Source organism: Enhydra lutris, unplaced genomic scaffold (assembly GCF_002288905.1).
Source record: "Enhydra lutris kenyoni isolate GAN:26980312 unplaced genomic scaffold, ASM228890v2 scaffoldscaffold31, whole genome shotgun sequence".
NCBI classification, from domain to species: domain Eukaryota; kingdom Metazoa; phylum Chordata; class Mammalia; order Carnivora; family Mustelidae; genus Enhydra; species Enhydra lutris.
In genome coordinates, this window is record NW_019154115.1 from 12,041,901 (window position 1) to 12,066,104 (window position 24,204).

Here is a 24,204-nt window from a genome sequence, read left to right on the forward strand (position 1 = left end):
CGCAAAATAAGTCAACTGGAGAAAAACAATTATCACATGATCTCACTGATACATGGAATTTAAGAAACAAGAGAGAGGATCATAGGGGAAGAGAGGAAAAAAAAGAAACAAGACAAACCAGGGAGAGAGACAAATCATAAATCTCTTCATCTCAGGAAACAAACTGAGGGTTGCTGGAGGGGAGGGGGCTGGGGAACTAGGATGGCTAGGTGATGGATACTGGGGATGGTATATGTTGTGATGAGCACTGTGTGTGGTTTAAGACTTACGAATCACACACCTGTACCCCTGAAATAATACATATTATGTTATTTTAAAAAATCAATAAATAAGTGCCAATAAAGGACTGAGAAGTGTTCATATTCCCACCAACCAGGGAAGAAAGACCTGTAAAATATGGAGCACTGAGTATAGAACTCAGAAAAATAATACCTTATTCATGGGGTAAAATTTGCCTAACACTAAAGCTGTTGAGGACCTTACGCTACCAAAGATAAGGGCAATATTCCAAAGTATTAACGTGGTTCCAAGCAGTTTAACTATAGGAAGTTTAACTATAGTAGTTAACTATATATAGGTCATTATCTCAGGGTCCTGGGGTCAAGCCTCACTTCAGGCTCTCTGCTCAGCAGAGAGCCTGCTTCCTCCTCTGTCTCTCTCTGCCTGCCTCTCTGCCTACTTGTGATCTCTGTCTGTCAAATAAATAAAATCTTAAAAAAAATCAAACATGCAAAAAGTAATAATTGAATGACCTATATCCTATCAAAAATTACCACACATGTAAAAAAGAAAATCAGAAAATATAAATTTATTTTTCTGCATGATGGGGAAAAAAAATCATACATTAGAAACAGAAATTGCAGAGATGATGGAATTAGCATACAAAGAGGTTAAAACGGCTATTGTAAATACATTCCATATGGTAAGGAGCATACAAAACAAACATGGGGGGGGAGTAAAAGATTTAACTATAAATCTACAGAATCAAGAAACTCAATAAATCTTAATCAGAATTAAATATAGGTGTGCCTGGGTGGCTCAGTGGGTTAAGCCTCTGCCTTCAGCTCAGGTCATGATCTCAGGGTCCTGGGATTGAGCCCCACATCTGGGCTCTCTGCTCAGGAGGGAGCCTGCTTCCCCCTCTCACTCTGCCTGCCTCTCTGCCTACTTGTGATCTCTCTCTCTGTCAGATAAATAAATAAAAATATTTTTTAAAAAAGAATTAAGTATAAAAGAAAACCACTCAGAGGCAAATCATAGGCTAATGGCTGAAAACCAGGGGCAAAGAAAAAACCCTAGAGCTAGAGAAAAAGACACATTACATACAGATGAACAAAGTTATAAATGACAGCATAATTGTACATAAGTCAGAAGATAATGCAGCAACATGTTTAAAGTACTTTAAGAAAAAAAAAAGTTCAACCTAGGATTCTATACCCAGTGAAAGTATCTTTCACAAATGAAGGTGAGTGGGGGAAAAGGTGAAATGATCCCTTTTTCAGACTTCAAAACCAACAGTCATCACTAGTAGACCTGCATTACAAGAAATGTTAAAGGAAGCTTTTCAGGCAGAAGGAATGCTACCAAATGGAAATCTGTATTGACACAAAGAATAGTGCCAGAAATAATAAATATATGAGAAAAAAGAACTTTTTTTAATCCTTCCAAAAGTTAAATGACTGTTTTAAAAAACAAAATGTACTGTCACATTTATGACACATACAGAATTAAAATATATGACAACAGCACTGTGGAGAACAGAAATGGAATTGTGTATTATTTGAAGGTACACAATAAGTTATTGATATATATTATATACCCTAGGAACACCTCTAAAAAATATAGCAAATATAACACATAAGCTTTTGAGCAGAGATAAACAGAACCTTTTTAAAATAAATTAATCCCAAAGAATGCAGGAAAAGGGGGGAAAGGGAATAAAAGAAAACAAATAGTATGATGGTTGTTTTAAGCTCAACCATATCAATAAATATATTAAAAGTAAATGACCTAGGGTCCCTGGATAGCTCAGTCAGTTAAGCATCTGCCTTTGGCTCAGGTCATGATCCTACAGTCCTGGGAAAGAGGCCCACATCAGGCTCCCTGCTGAGTAGAGAGTATGATTCTCCCTATTCCTCTACTCCTCCCCCAGCTCATGTGCTCTCTCTCACTCCCTCTCTTTCAAATAAATAAAATATTTTAAAAAAGTAAATGATCTAAACATAAATAAATGGGAGATAGTCATTTTCTCATTTTTTAAAAAAAGGAACAGGTAAATACAGGCCGTACAAAAGATGTTTTAAACACAAAAATAAAGATGAGTTAAAGTAAAAAGGATGGGAAAAGTTATTCCATACCAACAATCCAAAGAATGCTGGAGTAGCTAAGGTATTATCAAAGTAAACTTCAAAACAAAAAAATTATGCGGGGTAAAGAAGGACATTTCCCAATTTATCAAAAGGACATAAATGTGTATCACATAACAGAGCTTCAAAGCACATGAAGAAAAATTTGACAGAACTAAAGAAGTTATAATTATAATTATAGTTGGAAATCATAACAGTCCTCATTGAACAAGGAGACAAAAAATAAACATACAGAAAATTTGAACACTATCAAACCACTTGATCCAATTAACATTCACAAAACATTCCACCCAACAACAGAATATTCTTTTCAAGGACATACGGAATATTCACCAAGACAGAACTTATTTCTAGGTCATAAAGCATGTTTCTATAAATTTAAAAAGGCTGAAATTATACAGTATGTTTTCGGATCATAGCGAAATTAATTAAATTTAGTAAATCAGTAACAGGTATGTGGTAAAATCCCCAAATATTAGGAACTTAACGCACTTCTAATCAGCCCACAGGTCAAAGTAGAAATCAAAAGGGATATCACAAAGTATTTTCAACTGACAGCAAAGAGCAGACGAGAACTTTATAATTTGATGTAAATATTCTATGTTGTGATAGTAGTCATATGGCTATATACATTTCTCAAAATTAATTGTTGAAGTTTACTGTATAGAAATTATACCTCAATAAAGCCAATCAAAATTTTAAAAAATGCTGAATCAAACTGGTAGGTATATGGCTAGCTATCTGGCCTTTCTTTTACCTTTCCCTAAGTTATAAAATTTTCAAAACAAAAGTCCAGAATCTAAAACAAAGATAACTCAAATATTACAATTTACCCTCTTTAAGGAAAATGAATGAAATCAACATTCTACTCAATTCCAAGAAACTACTAAGCAACCTATAATGACTCATTATTCAAAAATAACTACATTTTGGTTAATAAGACATAAGTAGTAAGAAATGGAAGAAACAAAAAGATTAAGTGACAACTAGTGATCACAGATACCAAAAGAACATTAGAGGAAAACAAACATCAAGGGAAAATATCAGTTAAGAAAGTAGAAACTACACCATTTTCAACAACTTTTTAGCAGTTGAAGTTCCAACTCAAAATTTAAGCTAAAAAGCTAAAAGAAAGTCTGGGAGCCTACTACTCACCACATGTTCAAATAATGAGTTCATTCATTAACTATTACCACAGATACCGGAAATTTGTGCTTGTGGATGTTTCAGTCTTAACACACAGAACCTTGCTATTCAAATTGTGTTTTGGGGACTGGCTGCATGGGTAGCTTCTGGGGAACTGTTAGCAGTGAAAAATCTTGTGCTCCCCTTTGGAATCCCCCAAGCAACTCAGGCTCTATCAGACCACGATTCCCAGTGATCTGTAATGTACATCCAACTTTCAAAAGCTCTGCAACTTTTCTGTATACAGAAATTCCCTGACTTCTACCAGCAGCTGTATCTTTTTTTCTAAATTCTGGCTTCAATCTAAGCATTAATAGTGTATTAACAGTTACCACAGGTGCTACCACTTAAGCAAGAAACGCCTTACCTGTTATCACAGGTAATGTACTGATCAGAAAATGTTCCCAAATAATGTAAAACAGAGGAAGCAAATTAACCCAAAAGTCAAATGCAGCAGGCCACCTGTTTTCACAACACAGTTACATGTTCATTCATTTATGTATTTTCTGTCACTGCTTTCATACTACAACAGCACAGCTGAACAGGCAGAACATTACAAAACAAGCATCAAATCTGTAGAAAGTCACTTTAGCACTTACTGACTAGTTATAAACCATCTTTTTTTCCTCTACAACACGGGTTCTAACATGAGATCCATGTGCTTCTACAGGAGATTTATGAGCTCCTTGATTTTGCATGCAAAATTCTAAGAATATTATTTTCTCCCTCTCTTTTTAGCTGGTACTTTATTGATTCTGCTTCTCTTACTTAAATCTTTTATTCGTCTATTTGTAATTCTATCTTTTTTTAAAACTTACTACACTAACCAGGACTAACAAACCATGCTGAATAACAGTAGAGCATTTTTACTCTGCTCCTGATTTTTACAAGCCTATCTTTAGTTTTTATCATGTAATATATTCATAATATAATGCTAAGGTTATTTCTTCCCATTTCTATTTTAGAAATATAGTATTTTAAAATTCACATGAAAATCTGGCTAAAAGACATTAAAAAAAAAAACTTCACATGTCACATCTTCAAACTGAAGTTAAAAATCCAAAACGTTAAGTCTATTTTATTTTTAAAATGTATTCTAATTGTTTTAAGTGTATACTGATAGCTCATTATGTACAAAAAAATCTTGATTAGATAATTTTTAAGTATTTAATTAAATAATGTTTAAAATTGGATCTAATAAATGAAATTCATTGAGCACTTGCAATCTGCCAGGCTCTGTAGTATTCTGCATTTTTTTTTTCATTTAACCCACCTGAAAGACAAAGTTAAGAACTATTAGCCCATTTTAATAAAAATTGAGGTTTGAGAAATACGTAACAAGCCCAGAAACACACAGCAAATAAGAGGCAGTGCCAAGAAGATAACTCTGGTATCAGTTACTTCATGATTTTCTACAATAATTCTATTACCCCCATCATAAACAAGGCAAGCCATCATTCACATTCACATTTCTGATGTAATTATAAAAAACTAAAGAGAGGTGCACCTGTCTGGCTCAATTGTAGAGTATGTAACTCTTGCTTGATCTCAGAGTTGTGGTTCGAGCCCCATCTGGGTGCACAGATTACCTAGAAATAAAATCGTCCAAAAAAAAAAAAAAACTGAAGAGAAAGAAAATATATCAAAATACAGCACATGGCAGGGACCTTTCAAAACCTAAACTGACATCTGCCTCTAAGATGCAGAAAATCATATAATAAAATACCAAATAAGAACATACCTTTTAAAGACCTAGAAAATATATATGTATACCCTTGATTTCCACAGCTTGTGAATGAAATTGGCATAGTTTACTCCACAGGAACCCATGCCAATCTCCAACCCTCTGCACTACTTAGCTCAGTCAGATATCACAAAATTGCCTGTTTCCACATACACAGTCTGGACCTACTCAACTGAGATTTGCTCCTATACTTTAGCATCTAATCAAAAGCTCAAAAAGTAGGGGCAGGGGGCACCTGGGTGGCACAGTGGGTTAAAGCCTCTGCCTTCAGCTCAGGTCATGATCCCAGGGTCCTGGGATCGAGCCCCGCATCGGGCTCTCTGCTCAGCAGGGAGCCTGCTTCCTCCTCTCTCTCTCTCTCTCTCTCTCTGCCTACTTGTGATCTCTGTCTGTCAAATAAATAAGATCTTTAAAAAAAAAAAAAAAAAAGTAGGGGCAGAACGCAGCTCTATCACCAAATCTCACTGATGCAGTTAAATATTCACCCATCTCCTCAACTCTATCTGAACAGAGCTTGGCCTCTGATCTATTCACTTTTGTATCTGATCTCCCCTTGTTGCAGATCTTCCTGATTCCCTTCTAAGCTGCCTAGTGCCTTCTAAGCTGCCTTGAACAATGTGGGAATTAGAGGCACCAACACATACACACACCCCTGCACGTAAATGTTGAAAATACACATAAAACTTTGGAATCCCCAAAAACTTAACTACTAATAACGGCCTGTTGATAGGAAGCTTTACCAATAACACAGTCGATTTACATGTATTTTATATGTTATATATTTCATATACTGTATTCTTACAATAAAGTAAACTAGAGAAAAGAAAATGTTACTAAGAAAATCATAAGGAAGAGGAGCACCTGGGTGACTCAGGCGTTAAGCATCTGTCTTCAGCTCAGGCCATGATCCCAGAGTTCTGGGATCGAGACCCGCATCAGCCTCCTTGCTGGGTGGAAAGCCTGCTCCTCCCTCTCCTACTCCCCTTGCTTGTGTTCCCCCTCTCACTGTGTCTCTCTCTGTTAAATAAATAAATATTTTTTTAAAATCATAAGGAAGAACTACATCTACAGTACTGTACTGTATTTATCAAATAAAATCTGCACAGAAGTAAACCTGTGCCATTCTAACTCAGGCTGTTCAAGAGTCATCTGTACTCTACTCCTGATCATTGTTATTTGCTAGACTCTCCCAGGTTACATCAGTACATAAATATATATTCCCTAGTACTAACAGTATCACTGCTTCTGTAATACCAATCTTGAACTAAGAGAAATCATGAATAACACCAGACATAAAGAGGAATCCAAGATTTTGTGTTTTTCTCAAATCAACATGTAAAGCCTACATAAGAAACTTGACCTAGAACCTCTGAATTTTTCCATAAATACTAAATCATTCTCCATTATCATCTTAATCAATTCCCATACTTCCCATACAATATCCTCTTACTTGACGTAATATTCTATCACTTGAAAATAATGTGGGAATCCTCCCCACTTTTATCTTCTCCAAGACTATCCAGGTATCCCTAGAAGCCAGCAATATAACCCATAGTTAACCCAAAAATATCACCTGAAAAACACCAACACTGCCCTGCCTGCCTCTCCAATGCCACTTTTCTACCAAAGACACAACCATAAAGTGAAAATCTGTTAAAACTGTCAGGGAGCCTGGCTGGCTCAGTCAGTATAGCATGTAACTCCTAATCCTGGGCTTTGAAGTTTAAGATCCACAATGGGTGTAGAAATTACTTTAAAAAATAGAATTTTAAAAAAAAAACTGTCTGAATAATGCACACTATCAGCAAAACTTCAGCAAGCAAACTTATCTGCTCAGTTCAGAATCCAGGTCTCCAGTGAAGGATCTGATCAGAGCAGCCTAGTTCAGAAAACTGGTTTACATGCCTGTGTCCTGTCTGCAGATGAAAAAGGGTGGGAATCTGAATTAGGGAGATGGAATTCATAAGACTAAAAATTTGTGCCAAACACAGCAAGGTTCAAAAGGTTCTAGACAATCAGAAACCATGACAAATAACTGGCTTCCTTGCTTCCACACTTGCCCCCACTGTACACTCTATTTTCAACAAAGCAAGAGTGATGCGGTTCAAGTCATGTCATGTCTGTCCTCTGCTCAAAAATGTCCAAATGTTTCCCAACTGCTCCAAGTCCTAACCATGATTTACAGGGCTGAACATGAGCTTATAAAGGGCTGCATTCCCCTACTCTACTCCCATAACCGTCTCACCACTCTCCCCTCATTCTATGGGCGACATTAGTCTCATTGTCCCTCTGCCTAGAATATCTTCTCCCAAGCTTCTCCCAAGCAGGGAGAAGCAGGGCTGGACACCACACTTCATTCAGGTATCTACTCAATTTCTTCAGAAGCTGTTTTTGGTCACCCTATCTAAAAGCATAGTTCCCGGAAGGCCTTGGTGGTTCAGCTGGTTTTGGGTCAGATCATGATCTCATGGGTCATGGGATCAGGCCCCTGTGTGGGACTCCACACTCAGCAGGGAGTATGCTTGAAGATTTTCTTCCTCTGCCCCTTCACCTACTCGGGTGCATATGCTCTCTCTCTCAAATAAAACAGATAAATATTTTTTGAAAAGTTTCATCTTAACATAAAGTTAACAAGCTGACAATAAAGTATGTAAGTTTTATTGAGTATAATCAGATAAGTATAAAGACACTCTACATTTCCCCTTGGAGTCTAACTTTACAATGAATGACAGCTGCTCCATGCTTTAAAAATAACATTTTTTTAGGGGGTCCTGGCTGGCTCAGTTGAAAGAGCATGCAACTCTTGATCTTGGGCTCATGAGTCCAAGCCCCACACTGGGTGTAAAGATTAATACTTAAATAAGTAAATTTTCAAAAAATAACATTTTGGAGGGGGCCCTGACTGCTTCAGTCAGTGGAACATGTGGCTCTTGATCTCAGAGTTGTGGGTTTGAATCCCACACTGGGTGTAGTGATTACTTTAAGTAATAAAAAACAAGTAATAATTAAAAAAACTTTTATAAAATAACATTTTTAAAAATAGGAACACATACTAGTTGAGAAAAAGCAACTTGGTTTTTACAGAGAAAAGTCTAACTCATTCAACCTACCTAATTATATTAGGTATAATTATATGTTCTGTTTTTTAATTAACAGAACATATAAAAATACTCAATGAGCAAAACCAATACACTAACAAAAATGATAGTTTCATTCCACTTTAAAGGCAATTTAAGGGGCGCGTAGGTGGCACCATCATTAAGCCTCTGCCTTCGGTTCAGGTCATGATCCCAGGGTCCTGGGACAGAGCCCCACATTGGCTTCCCTACTCAGTGGGAAGCCTGCTTTTCCCTCTCCCACTTTCACTGCTTATGTTCCCTCTCTTGTTGTATCCCTGTCAAATAAATAAATAAATCTTTTTTTTTAAAAAGTTAATTTAAATAAAAAGGCTAATTAGAAGCTTTCAAGGCTTTTTTCCAGACATACTGAGAAACTTACGATTCCCACATAATTCACAAAAAATAAAATTTACTTCAATATTCATTCATCTATTCACTTAACACATAATATAATGGGCACTTATTAATATCCTAGCCATTGTTTCGGGTGCTGGGAATACAGCAATGGGCAAAACATTTATTGACCTCATGAAGCTTTATTCTCGAGAAGGAAGATGGACAATAAAATAAGTAAGTAACTTTAGACGGCTATATGAGTGTATTCACTGGGTAAGCAAACAAAATGCCAAGGAAAGGGTTGGTCTTCTTATGCGAAGTAATCATAATCGGAGACCTCACTAACATCTGAGCAAAGACTTAAAAGAGCGCCAAATGCAACAATGTAAGTGTACAGTAGTCCTTCCCTTCTATCTGCAAGGGATACATTCCAACACCGCCAGCAAATGACTGAAACAACAACAGCACCAACCCTAGACATAACGGTCTTTCCTATACATACACACCTGTGATAAAGTTTAACTGATAAATTAGGCACCATGAGAGATTAACAACAATAACTAATAGTAAAACAGAACAATTAGAACACTGTAATTAAAGTTATGTGAATGCAGTCTCTATCTCAAAATATCTTACTGTATGGTAATCACACTTCCTTCTTGTGATGTTAGGAAAGGGTAAAAAGCCTAAGTGATGAGATAAAGTGAGGTGAATGACACAGGCATTGTGGCACAGAGTTAGGCTAATACTGACCTTCTGACACGAAGTCAGGAGGATCATCTACTTCTAAACTGGGGCTATCTTAGGTAACTGAAACTACGGAAAGTGAAACCATGGTTAAGGTGGGACTACTATACTTACCACTACTGAACTGCATAAAATGGTCATGATGGTAAATTTTATGTTATGTGTATTTCACCACTATTTTTAAAAAGTTTCAATTTAAAAATGAAAAACTAAGAGGATAGATAATACAGCAGTCTAGAAGGGAAGTGTTGCATGTAAAAGGACCAGCAAGGACAAAGTCCCTGAGACAGGAACAAGGTTGGCATTTTTTACAGAGCTCTGTGTAGCTGCAGCAGAAACAAACAAGGGGGAGAACTGCAGAGGTACTGTAGGGGACAGAAGCATACAATGAACACAAGCCACTTAGGATTCTGGCTTTTACATAAAATAGTAAGCCATTGAATGGTTTTTTTTTTTTTTCTTTATTTTGCTATTGCTTTTTTTGAGGTGCAATTCACATAACATAAAACTCACTATTTGAAACATTTTAAAGTATACAATTTGCCAGTGGATGGTTTTGACAAAAGGAGTACCTTTTGAATAGGATCACATTAACTGTCATGTTTGTTGAAAAAGGACTGGGAGAACAAGAGAACAGTTAGCAGGGCTTACAGTAATTAAAGTGAGACAGATGTTGGCTTATGTCAATCAGGGCAGTGGAGGTGGAACTAGTTGAGAAGTATTCAAAGTCTACACATACTTTGCAGAAGGAGCTGAAAGGATTTGCTGATGGACTGTATGCAGAGGGTAAGAGAAAGAAGAATAAAATATAACTCAAAGTTTTTGGCCTGAGCAACTAAAGACCAGAGCTCCCATTCGTGAGATGGGAAAAGACTACAAAAGGCAGGGGGTGAGGAGAATCAGAGGTTTGTTTTTGGACATGTTAAGTCTGAGATGCCCACTAAACATTTAACCCAATATATAGCTGGGATACAAGAGGCTAGAAATCAAGGGAGAGGTCTGATCCAGAGATACAAATAAATATGGGGGGTCATAACTATATTAGGGGTTGTTTAAAGCAACTAGTAAGTAAATCCAGGAACAGAAACTACTTCTTCCAAAGGTCTGTTGCTATTTAAATTTACATGTGATTTGTGGCCCATAATAGACTATTTTCTTCCTCTAAGTTAAATCTTCTATTTACAGGAAATAGATTTGTACAAAAGGAGACACAGCCAACAAATCTGTGAGTAAAAAACAAAACAGTAATGAAAAAGAACTAATATTCTGTTGTTGCCTCTGAATACAGACCTGGAGTTTGTTGTTGTTGTTGTTTTTAATCACTCTGATATAATACCCATGAAGGACAAAATGAAAGACAGGAAGGTTAACAAGAAGGACTCAAAAGGACAGCAATCTGTTACACCTTTTTATTCCTTCTAATAAGAATAGAATACTAACAGGGGTGCCTGGGTGGCTCAGTGGGTTAAAGCCTCTGCCTTCGGCTCAGGTCATGATCTCAGGGTCCTGGGATCGAGCCCCACATCGGGCTCCCTGCTTCCTCCCCTCTCTCTCTCTACCTGCCTCTCTGCCTACTTGTGATCTCTCTCTCCCTCTCTGTCAAATAAATAAAATCTTTAAAAAAAAAAAAAAAAGAATAGAATAGAATACTAACAATTTCTCATGTGAAGTCCTTAGCAATGGAGAGACAGATCTGTTATCTCACAATGATGAAAATAAAATACATTTAACCTAAAGTACAAGTAAGATGTTAGTAATCTCACATCAGTGGAAAATGACAGTTTCCACTGAGGAAAATTTCTAGAGAACTGTGGTTTACCTATCTCCAAATAGCTTTCCATTTGAACAATTATTTTTTTCCTCTACTTCAACATCTTCTTGAGCCAGGCTCATCGTTATTAATATCTTTATCCTAAGACGTCCTCATAACAATGGGATAACCTATAGACTATTATGTTATTGTGCCATTGTTCCTACATAAAATAGTTCCATCCTGCAATATTCTGTCAATGTCTCCTCCTTTCTCTACTATTACTTTATTTTACCCATACATAAAAGCATCCCAACAACATTTTACTTTCTGGTCCTTAGTTGTAGTTGACAGAAATCTGGCCCTCAGATACCATGTAATAAATTCACATGGTGCCTAGTACTTAGAAGCTTCATGGGAAATTTGAACATCCCACACTTAAAAAGAGAAGTTATCTTATTAGTTGTGTAAGACAATGTCATTAATCTCATGAGATGCATAATGAAGTCTTTACTTTCAACTGGTTCAGAGGAAAAGATATATATAAATAAATACATATTTTTTCACATATTTTTTAAATGAGCGATAAAGCAATCATGGCAATAGATAACCATTAATAAATTTAGATCAAAGGTATACAAATGTTAATTGGACTATATATGCTTCCAACCTCTCAGAAAGTACAGAAGCTTTTAAGATACAAAGTTAGGAAAAAATATATATTGAGTAAATGTCTATGTATACAATTGGTAAAGGATAACTGGATTGGATCTATTAAATGGAAAAAACACAACTAATTTTCAAAACTTATTTAAAAAAAAAAAAACTGGAGAAGTAAAGGAATACCATAAAATCACCTACTTGCAAGAGTAGTAGAAAAATGACGAGCAAGTTCTAAAAAGCAGAAAAAAAAACATAAATTGGTCTCCTTGCCACTGGAGAACTTAGAAAGTATCTCCGTTTTTACAGTTTGAGAATAGTATTTTTATTCCCTGTAAATTTTTTCAAAGTCTGGTGACTTTGGACACTGGTTTTTACTATAGATAATCTACTTTACTCTTTTTTTTTTTTTTAAGCTTTTATTTATTTATTTGACAGACAGAGATCACAAGCAGGCAGAGAGGCAGGCAGAGAGAGAGGAAGGGAAGCAGGCTCCCCGCTAAGCAGAGAGCCCGACGCGGGGCTCGATCTCAGGACCCTGGGATCACGACCCGAGCCGAAGGCAGAGGCTTTAACCCACTGAGCCACCCAGGCGCCCCTAGATAATCTACTTTAAAAAAATACTTGCTTCCTTGGGGCACCTGGGTGGCTCGGTGGGTTAAATCGTCTGCCTTTGGCTCAGGCCATGATCCCAGGGTCCTAGGATCGAGCCCTGCATCAGGTTCTCTGCTCAGCAGGGAGCCTGCTTCCCTTCCTCTCTCTGCCTGCCTCTCTGCCTACTTGTGATCTCTGTCAAATAAATTTTTAAAAAAAAATTTTTTAAATAAAAAATTAAAAAATACTTGCTTCCTGATTACTGCATAAACACATAACTTATACCTCACCATCCAGAGATTTATTGTGTATCCTCAAGCTTTTAAAAAATGAACATACACAAATTTATGACAAAATTGATATAGTATTATGAATAAAATGTCGTATAAGGTTATTTCCTCTCTTTAATTGTAAACATTTTCTAATATAAAGAAAAAAAAAAAAAAAACTTGATGGACCAAAAGCCAAATGGCTCAAATATTATAAGTATAAAGAGTCTAAACTGATGGCAAAATCATTTAATCTTTGTACAAAGGCAGAATCTAACAACCTCACTATACAATGCCTTTCAAAGCATGAAGTATGTTTCTCAGAGGCACTATGGTGTTTAAGAGCATGAATTCTGTAGCCAGACTGATGAGATTCAAATCCTGGTTTTCTCAAATAGCTCTATGACTTCTCCGACACTGAAGAAGTTATTCTCCCTGATCCTACTCCCACATTTGTGAAATGAAAATAACAGAACCTATCTTACAGAGATGTTGTAAAGATTGGGATAATACACAAAATGCCCAAACAACAGTGCCTGGCATATAATAAGAATTCCATGAATGCTAGACATTACGAATATTTTCCATTTTTCATGGGTAGGTAGCATCTTACTTTCTATGGATTCTGCAAACAAAAGCTTCCTCCCAGCTTCTGAATCCAAAGCCTACAATCTTCTGTTCCAATCTAAATTAAATATAAGATTAGGACAAAAAACAAAGAATAAAAATTTCATTAACATCAAGATGAAAAAATAATCAGAATATATCTTGCTAATGGTAGGTCAGTATCATCATCTTTGTGTGGGATAGCAAAAGTACATAACACACTTTCTTTTCCATATCAAAGAAACTTTATTCTACAATTTTAAAAATGGGGCAGAAAAATCAGCAAACATGTTTTGATATTACAGATCTTCCTATTTACAGAAAAACTCAATTACAATAAATGAGAGGATGTGTAAGAAGCTAAGGCTGGCACATTTCCATTCCTCAGAAAAATTACTTGTAATCAAGTTGTTTTCAACAGACTTTTCACTTGTATAATTCTAAAATTAAGTACCAAGAGCATTTTTCCCCAACATAAAAGTGTATTTCCTTCCTGAGAAACTTGAGTCATCAACTTTATCTTAGACATCACACTGTGTTGACCAATGCTTCTTATATTTGATATATACTCACTCTGATCTTGAAGCAGTAAATACCACTAACAAAACTGTTCTCTTGTATGACAAAGGCAGACTTCCAGGAACTAACATGTCCTATATTTCAGCAATATATGTAAGTACCTTTACTGTATTCTTAGAAAAGTTACTTCTGGGGGGCCTAGTTGGCTCATTCAGTTAAGTGTCTGTCTTCGGCTCAGGTCATGATCCCAGGGTCCTGGGATTCAGCCCTGCACTGGGCTCCCTGCTCATCCCTCTCCCTCTACCTGCAGCTCTCCCTGCTTGTGCTCTCTGTCAAGTAAATAAATAAAATCTTAAAAAGAAAAGGAAAAGTTACTTCTACAAGTTTGAAGTTGACTTCAAACTTAAGCCACAGTATCAACTTCTTCACTAGAAATGAGTCAGATAATGTTCTACAAGCAAATACCTACACCCAGCAGTTTCAATGGAAGTTCAAGACAATAGGGTATGTCCTACAATTAAAAGCATATTTCAAAACACCCACTTTTTGAGATGAGCTGGTTTCTAAAAATGAAGCTAGCTGGCTCAGAAGTTAAAATAACAGTTAAAATAATTCAAAAAGCAGCTCTTTTTTAAATTATAAACTAAATCACAAAGGGCACGAGACATCAATGATTAAAACATACTGAATGTATTAAATTTCTACCACTAATGTATGAACTACAACTTACAAATTCAAAAATGAAACATGTACATATTTAGATTTCTAGGCTCATTTGAAATGCCTTTATACCATTTCAATAAGTGCAGCCACACGTATAGACAGTAACCCATGTAAGGGACAGTGACTTTCAACCTACCTAAATAAAACACACACACACACAAACACACACAATGGGTTCAGCCACAACTCCCCTGCTGGTGTATATCTACCACACACCCACATTTCATCCTAAACCCATTCTCATTACTTCACCCTTCTCCCATAGGAAGCCCCAAAGCATCTACCTCTACCTCCTTCCAGGAAATTTAGATGTGCAAATAAAACAATTCTGCCAAAAGTGTTAATGATGATAAGAGGAAGGGAGAATAGAGTTATAAAAAAGATATGAAAGCTTTTGAGAACTTATGCATTAACATTTTGAAGAAAATATTTTGTGAAAAGTTGAAACTGAGTAGAACTAATTCTGAAGATAGAACTGTAGAAGCTGCTGGCTGAGTCCCTCAAAACTACCCCACAGAAACTAAAATCCTACTAATCTATGGCTCTTCTAACGAGCAATTGGTTTGTTTTGGTTTTGAAATAATCTTCACTGAGTTCTCAGTCATTCAACTGCTATTATAAATTAACAGAATCAGATTTACTTCCCAGCCAAACTGGAAGATGAAGAATGGGAACTGCTAGAAGGTAAAGGAAAGAGCAAATTTTTCAGAGCTGCAGCACAAAGAACAGTAGGAGAAAAAGGTTTCAACATGGATAGAAATATGGAAGCTTATGAAACTTGAGTAATCAGTTAAGACAGCAGTATCAGAAATTTTAAAAAATAAGGAAAGAAAGGTAAAAAAGACTCAAATTTCCTCTGGAGCAGGGTTTCTCACTCTCAGCACTACTAACACTTTGGCCAGACAAATCTTTGTTGTGGGGGCTGTTCTGTGCACTGTAAGATGTTTAGCAGCATCTCTGGCCTCTACCCACTAGATGCCAGGAGCATCTCTCCAGGTATGACAACCAAAACTATCTCTAGACTATAAATATTTCAGTGTCTGCTCTGCATATACACTTTAACTACACATTAATTTTTTGAAGGATAAAAAACCGCATAAATACTACTATGCAAATTGCTAATAAGTATTTTTAAAATTAATATTTATACTAATATTAATAGTGATTAATTTTAATTAATTAATGATATTAAAAATGATAAAATTGTGGAAAGGAATTATGGATTTTCTTAAGCTCTATTTTCTAATGCTTGGTATCAACTTTCTAGCATTTCAATTTCTAGAAATACATTTTATCCATCTATATTTTGAAACTAATAGATTCCAAATGAAAGTAGGCCTGGAAACAACATAATTTTTATAATATCTGTATAACATTTTACAGCCTCCAGCATTTTTACAAACTTATCCCAATTAACTCTTAGGAAAAGAGGTAGCAAAGTAATATCCCATTCAATTCATAAGTATAGGACTCCAACTGTATTCTTATGAAAACTAAATACAAAGTTCAAATATGTGTATTGTATCCCTTGCCATCATCCATGCAAGCAAAGATGGATAGAAAATTCTGCTCTGGGGGCACCTGGGTGGCTCAGTGGGTTAAGCCTCTGCCTTCAGCTCAGGTCATAATCTTGGGGTCCTGGGATCGAGCCCCACATCGGGCTCGCTGCTTGGCAGGGAGCCAGCTTCCCCTCTCTCTCTGCCTACTTCTGCCTACTTGTGATTTCTCTGTCAAATAAATAAAAATTAAAAAAAAAAAATCTGCTCTGAAAATCACATATGTGCATTTGCCAAAGAGCCTAATTCCAACTTAATAACAAATACACACCTGCAAAAATATACTTGTTAATGCATCTTTAATTCTAACCTCTCCCAGGCGCCTGGGTGGCTCAGTCAGTTAAGCATCTGACTCTTGATCTCAGCTCACGTACTGATCTCTGGGTCATGAGTTCAAGCTCCGCGCGCTGGGCTCCACACTGGATGTGGAACCTACTTTAACAAAAAAAAAAAACAAAAAACAAAAAACAAAAAAAAAAACACCAAAACACTAACCTCTCCCCTCCACTCCAAATTCACCAAACTTCTGCCTCGCAACTCTGGAGCAATTCTTCCCAAATGTTGAGCCAAATATTTCTGAAAGACTATGCAAAGTTTTAACTAATCCCTAACAAAAATATTAGATTGCAAGTTGGATAAAATCCCAGACTATGGGGGGGCGCCTGGGTGGCTCAAGTGGGTTAAGCCTCTGCCTTCAGCTCAGGTCATGATCTCAGGGTCCTGGGATCCAGCCCCGCATCGGGCTCTCTGCTTGGCAGGGAGCCCGCTTCCTCTCACTCTCTGCCTACCTCTCTGCCTACTTGTGATCTCTCTCTCTCTCTGTCAAATAAATAAATAAAATCTTTAAAAAAAAAAAAAATCCCAGACTATGACACACATCCCTAACTAGAACCTACATAGATTCAAAACTTAAGATGCCTTATTTTCAACTTCGAAGACTGAAGTCCTCTAAGTTTGATGAAAACACATTCTCTCCAATGCAACAACCTCTGAGATCTAAATTCCACAGAGTGAGCCTTCAGTAAATTTTATTAGCTTCATGTTAAACTTCTGCCAAGTTTTATCAGTTTTTCTTCCATGAGATTTCTTTTCTATCCTTATTTATTTCTACAGTTGCTATTCTAATACAGAACTCAAACACACAATTCATCAAGGAACTAATTTATTCCTTACTTGTATCATATTCCAACTCCTCTACATGGACTCCAACCAACATTCCGTAACACTCTACCTTGCAGTTATAATGGTCTAGAATATGAATATTTGGAGTCCTGGCTATCATGGCCCAGTTACCACTTCTTATTTCCTGCCATGGAGTCTCCATTCCAGGAAAGAAAACCTACAAGCACCTTACTAGACTATTATGCCATCCACTTCTCTCAAAAACCTTTCCCCAACTGGGGAAATAAATCCTCATTTCAACTGCAACTATAACACATAATTGGAACTGTATTTTTACATCTTGGCATTTCTGTCTACGCTGACAAACTCTGTTTTTTACTTCTCACTCAAGACTATAGCTTCATGACTCCTACTAAACACAGACATACAATAAACCGGTGACTAAACAGCAATGTTCCCGCTGTACACGTTCTCACACTTTTTACTTGGAATTATAATAGCTTTAGAATGAATTCACCCAGTATCCAAGGGAATCTACATTCTCTAAGAACAATTCTCAGTATTGCTGTTTCTTGCAACCTAGTTGGACAGGACTCTCTCCATAGTACCAAGGCAAAGCCTTCACACTGCTGGATATCAGTATTACTGCCCTCATAGGAATTGAACTGGCAGGGTTATTACAGTTTTCCCATTTATTCTTATTAGCATTGTTTTCTTTTCCCAGTATAAAGATTAACAGCTAAACTAGTTAGAATTACCACTACTGGATTTTTACTCACAAAAGTAGGCATTTTAGGTTGCTTGGAAGAATCACTAATAATCATTAAATAAACCAATTCCTCCAAAACAAAAAAACAAAACAAACAATAACAACAACAACAAAAAAAAATACACAAAACCTGAGGCTCCTTACCCAAGCATGTCACATAGAGTTGCCCACGTGCAAATAGACCAAATGCAAATCAATTCCTAGAATTTGGAGCATCTGCCCTGTGACTTGGGGCTCAGATTTGAAACCACTGCATTCTTCCTTCCACGGCCTTTTGCATCTAGTTTGTCTCTCCCAGTTAGTGACCACCCAGTCCTCTCCTGGAAACTTGTGTTAGCAGCTATATCCAGTGACTACTTGCCCTGCCCCACAACTTCTCCACACACGCAAATTCCATTTTTGTTACTCCACGTATATATTTTAAATTAGGCCATCCCCAAAATACACCTCCAACATTGGCAAGAGTTTTCTAACCATTAGAATGTGATACAATTCAAAGACAATTTAACTTTATGCAATCACAAACTCACTAAATCTGTAACACACAACAGTTACCTTATTACAAACTAACCATAAAACACAGTATCATAGTATCCGGATCCTCTGTCATCTACCTCTTACCTAACTGCTCCTTTTAAATACTGAGAATATTTTTCGTAACTTACAATTGGCATTCCTGCAGAGGATACTACAATTGCACATTTTCAGGTGTATTTAATATCAATAATCTAGTATACTAGTTTGGAACCAAAGTACTCAAGATTCAGATCTAGAAAATGATCTAGCTACAACCAAATGAGTTTGTGTTTTATTTGGCTTGTCTTCCTGGTTATCTATCAGGTTTTTTCTCTCCATTCCACTTTGCCTCATTTTAAATACCAAAATACATTAGTACAACATTATCCTAATTGTTCAGAACAGGGAACCTCAACACTAAACTACACAAGCCAAAACATACATATTAAAAATAAACTTTTAGGGGTCCCTGGGTGTTAAGTCAGTTAAGCATCAGTCAGTTAAGCATCTGCCTTCAGCTTGGGTCATGATCTTGGGGTCCTGGGATCAATCCCCATTTCCAGCTCCCTGCTCAGCAGGTAACCAGGTTTCCCTCTGACTCTTCTACCCCAACCGCACCGCTCCCTCCCCGCTTGTGCATGCTCGTTCTCAAATAAACGAATAAAATTTTTTAAAAAGTGAACACGTCACTTTAAAAAATAAATTTTAAAATATATATGAATCTAAAAGTTCATGTACTTTATTCCACAAAAGATGCAGAACTTATTTATTCCACTTTGCATGCAAGTGTATCAAGTATGATCAGTTTCTCCAAAGAAAATGTATTAGAGACAACTAATTAGAAAGTGATATTCTCAAGGTTTGCAAGAAAGCCAGGAATTTTAACCAAAAATTTGGAAATACCTTTGAAACTAGATAGAATAAAAAGCACAATCACTAGAATAAATTTAGAATACCCATTTCAATTGTTTTGGGGCAGAGGGAAAAGCCAGAAACTACAATAGAGGCCGGAACAATAACAGCTGTTCTTTACACTAAACTCCAATCATTTAAGAAAAGATTGAAGTCAGCCCATTTCAAGAACACAGTAAACGTGTAAGTATATCTTAGAAAAACTTCATCAAAAATTGCCAAAATTTTACAAGTCTGGTCCCAGAGACTTATCTGGGAATCTTCTCCTATCTGAACCTGTCATTCATTTCCCAACAATGTTGGAAAATGTAGCTTATTGTTGAATGCATTATTTCATTTCATTTTATGAATTTCAAAGGCAGAGTTTATGCTCATGACCTGATCTTAAAAGAAAAAGAGCCTAAGTTTTTACTTGCATGACCCTCAACTGTTTTTTTCTGTGAGTTTCATCCAAGTATTAAAAGGAATGGTTTATTTGCTCATTGAGATAAAGTGATTTGGAAAAATTAGAACCATCATTCTTTAAGACCTTCAAATTGTTATTATGAAAAGAGGATTTTTTAAATATTTATTAATCTTATACTAAATAAAAAGAATAGAGTATGCCACAGCTTTTAACAAAGTTTTAAAACTACTGTATAAATAGGGACTCCTGAGGGGCTCAGCTGTTAAGCATCTGCCTTCTGCTCAAATCATGGTACCCGGGGTCTGAGGTCCTGGGATGGAGGCACACATCAGGTTTCCTGCTCAGCAGGAAGCCTGCTTTTTCCTCTCCCATTCCCCCTACTTATGTTCCCTCTCTCACTGTCTCTGTCAAATAAATAAATAAAATCTTTTTTAAAAAAACTACTGTAAAAATAAAGAATTAAAAAACATATTAAAAGTTGGGTAAGAGGTCACAGACAAAAAAACATTTTTAAAAGAATTGATCCATCTATGCAGGATGAAGCCGAGGCAGAAACGCAAATAACATACAGGATCCACACAGGTGACAAAAATGAGTGAAGTGGGCCAAGTGTATTGCCAGTAGGAATGATAGTAACTGCACTGACTGGTAAGCACGTGCCCAGTCTAAAGAGGACAGCTGTTGCTCTACCACTCTGCTATAGACAATGGGAATGCAGCCCAAGAACCTGGGTTTCCAATCCTTTCAAAAAAAAAGAAAGAAAAATCTAAAAATCTATGAATTTCATTGAGGAATTTCCCAATTTTTCAATGTTGTTAACTAGTTGAAACCTAAAGATGCTGTGAATCAAACAAAACACATCTCTAAGGTGAGTTCAGTCCAGAGGCCACCTTTAAGCTAATGTGTGAAATCTGCTTTCAAAACGTTATGAGGGGGCAACAGGTAAAAAGTTCAGGCCTTGAGGTCAAGCTGGCCTGGGTTTGAATGTCTAATTCACCACTGAGCAGGTGGGTAATGCTAAAGAAATCATTTCTTCAAGCCTATTTCTTCAACTGTAAAATACCACCACTCTCTCAGAAATGCTGAAAAGTGAAACTCCTAACAACAGTATCAGAAACACAATAGACATTATAGAAATGTCCCTTACTCCCCCCTCCTTAACCCTGCAAGTCCTTTGGAAAATTTAAGAAATCAGATAATAAATAAACACCCTTGAAGATCATAAATAAGTTATTAAAAAAAAAATCAGAAAATAGAGGTGCCTTCTATGGCCGTTTCCCTCAATACCTGCTACTCAGAGAGGTTCTTTGTATACAGAAAAGATAGAGTTAACGTAGGGGATGGCCTGAATGGGCCTTAAAATGATACAGCTGACTGGATTATCAATCTCAAACTAAAAAGATGAAGAGGCAGAACTCCTTAAAGATAGAGACAAATCTGTCTCTCTTATTAAATTCATAGACCCTTATTTGCTGGTAGAAGCGAGAGAAATCGTTTAACCTTAAGCTTTGATACTTTTAATACTTTTGGCTAAACTTCCAGAAAACTTATTTCTAAAGAATGCATGGTACAAAACAAAGGATTTACGCCAAATTTTTAAACATAAAAAACATGCCATACTCTAAACTTCATTTTATGTGTGATTTCATCAAACCAAAGTACTACTGTATTGAATTTACTACTAGAGCTAAAATATCGTTTGTCCTCTCCAGCATATCAATTAATTTTTAAAGAGAAAAGACAACTCTCCAAAATATTCAAAAACACAAATATTTTGAAATTTGAAACACAAATATTTAGAAATTCCAACCAATTTCTAATGTATATGTTACAAATAGCTCAGATTCATATTTAAAAATAGTATATATTACAATAAAATTACAAATATCTCCATGTACCCAAAGGCTACAATCTTGACGCTAATTTTAAAGTGAAAGTTTTAGTGTCTTTTTTTTAAAAGTTCTGCTTAAATGTTTAAGAACTAATGCTTTAATGTTTAATGCAAAATGATACTTTATAAATGACTCCAGAGTTCTGAATTTAGATTTTTGTGTGCCAAGGGTCTTAACCCACAAAAATTATGCTGTTAATTTACTTCTTCTTCAAGCATCAGGCTACACCAATTTATATTCTGATTGTTTCACACTTAAAAACAAAGGTCATTTTATATACTACCACTCCTCAGTAATTTACAGTACTTCATGTGTTTGTCTTACTTTGTGCCACCTAACAGAAATCAAGAGTCTAACACCTGACTATAATCACAAATAGTGGTAACAGGCAGAAGTAATGATTTGCTGGAAGTCACATTCTGAACATAATACAAATGTTATAAAAAGGCCATTATAAAGGGTCTCTAGCACACAATACTTCTTAAAACTAAACATCTACTAGAAACTCTTAATCTAAAACGTACAACTAGCAAATGAATACCACAAACTACAACAAAAGTGTACCTACAAAGCATCATTCTCGGACTAAGTAGAACTCAGGACAAAAAACATGCTTGGCTCTGCAATCATAAGTTAAAGTGACCAAGAAGAACAGAAACAATACACTACGTAAAATATAAATTATGAAATTAGACTATACTCATCGGAAGCATTCCGGTAATTTTTTCAATTCAATTATCTTAAACATATTTGAGGTTTTTAAGTATACTTTGGGGCAAGTAAAAAACTTTACCTAAAATAAAGCACTTGACACAACAACAAAATTATGCAGCTGGTCCTAGGATCAGAAAAATTGTCTTCAAAACCCGAGTTATCAAGTGATTATCTGCTTACAGTAAATTTAACTCCAATTTGAGGGGTGGGGGAGTTGCCACCGTCTGACAACTCACTAACTACGCTGTACGTCTACTCCACCTGAGAGCTTAGGAAAACTCAAGTTGGGTCACCCACGGACTTGTCCCTCTAAGAGACCCAAACCAAACAGCGGATCAAAGAACATCCCGAAACGGCTTACCTCTTTCTCCCCACCAAACCCATTCCCCTGGGCAACAGAATGTTTTCACTGAACATAAACACACCCTCCTGAGAGCTCTCTCCATACACTCGGGCAGAGGCAGGGCTCTATAAAGAGCGGAAGCGACTCTTCTCAGAAAAGCAGAGGACCACTGTTACCCCTCCACCGGCGACCCCTCTGCAGAACCGGGTCAGTCTGGATCGCCGCGCCCGGTAAAGAACAATACACCAGCCCCGCCGCACACATTTCAACTTCCCACGAGCCTGCGCGGCGCTTCCCCGCGGTGGAGCGGACTCCGGAATCCGCCACCGGGCAGAAGCTGGGGGCGGAAGGAGGGAGGTAGAGACCGCCAGCCCCACGGCGGCAGCCCGTCCCGGCACCCGGCGAGCAGGCTGGAGGGATGGAGCCACCGGCCTGAGCTCCACGGCTCACACCCGGCAACTCCGATCTCCAGACTGCTTCTCTGAGAGGCGACCCCCGCCTCCCCTGCCGCCGGGGCAGTGGGGGGCAGGGAAGGCCTCGGCGGAGGCTCGGAGCCTCCTTGGCCCGCCACAGAAGGGAACGCGGTCGGGGCGCGGGGGACAATAGGGAGCGGGGAGCGCTGCGCGCCGGAGTGGCGCCGCCGGCCGGCCGGCCGGGCTGACTGACGCGCCCGCCGCGCGGCGCGACTGGGCTCCGCTCGACCCGGCCGCCGCTGCCGCTGCGCGGTCCGCCGTGGTCAAGGCGTCCCCGGCGCTCGGGGTCGTGCCTCACCTCCCAGCCCCGCCGCCCAGGAGAGGAGCAGAATTAACACTCTCAGCAACACCATCTTCCGCGGCCGCCGCCTCCTCACGGGTTAACAGCAGCACATCGATCCGGAGGGAGAAGCTGAAGGGGCTTGGTCCGGAGTCTCCACGGGAAGCCGGGACCTCCCCCGGCAGGAGAAACGGCGAAGCACCTCCCTCTCGCTCCACTTCAGGGGCCGGCAAAGCTCCCAGCGCCTCCAAAACAGGGACCTCCCTCCCCCTCGTTCTCTTCCTTCCTCCCTTCCCCGCGTTCCTTCCCTCGCTCCTTCCCTCTTCTCTACCTCCCTCCCCCAAACCCCGGACCTCCGCCTCCTTCCTCACCACGTGATTCGCGGCGCCCAACCGGCAGGCCCAGCCGCACCCCTTCCTCCCGTCCCTCCCCCTCCCCCAGGCGCCCCAGGGGCGCGCGCATGCGCGCGGGGGCCGGTTCCCGGGCTGCTAGGACCGCCGCCGCTTCCTGTCCGCCGGCGGAGAGCTGGGATTGGGTTTAGGAGGCGGGGTTTCCCCTGGTCCCGCCCCCAGACGGGAGCGCATCTCCGCAGAGCCTCCCGGG

The 24,204-nt window shown here is 38.1% G+C and overlaps 1 protein-coding gene across 2 annotated transcripts in view; it reads right to left on the minus strand.

Moving 5' to 3' along the window:
- LOC111153288 (ADAM metallopeptidase domain 10) overlaps positions 1-23,942 on the minus strand; it is a 133,583-nt gene extending 109,641 nt beyond the window's left edge. The window contains exon 1 of one of the 2 annotated variants that reach the window (XM_022512219.1): positions 23,620-23,942. In XM_022512219.1, the coding sequence (XP_022367927.1) occupies positions 23,620-23,674 (55 nt within the window). In that variant the 5' untranslated portion in view covers positions 23,675-23,942. The remainder of the gene's footprint in view (positions 1-23,619) is intronic. The other variant, XM_022512220.1, reaches the window with a different exon arrangement.
- Between the last annotated feature and the right edge of the window lie 262 nt (positions 23,943-24,204).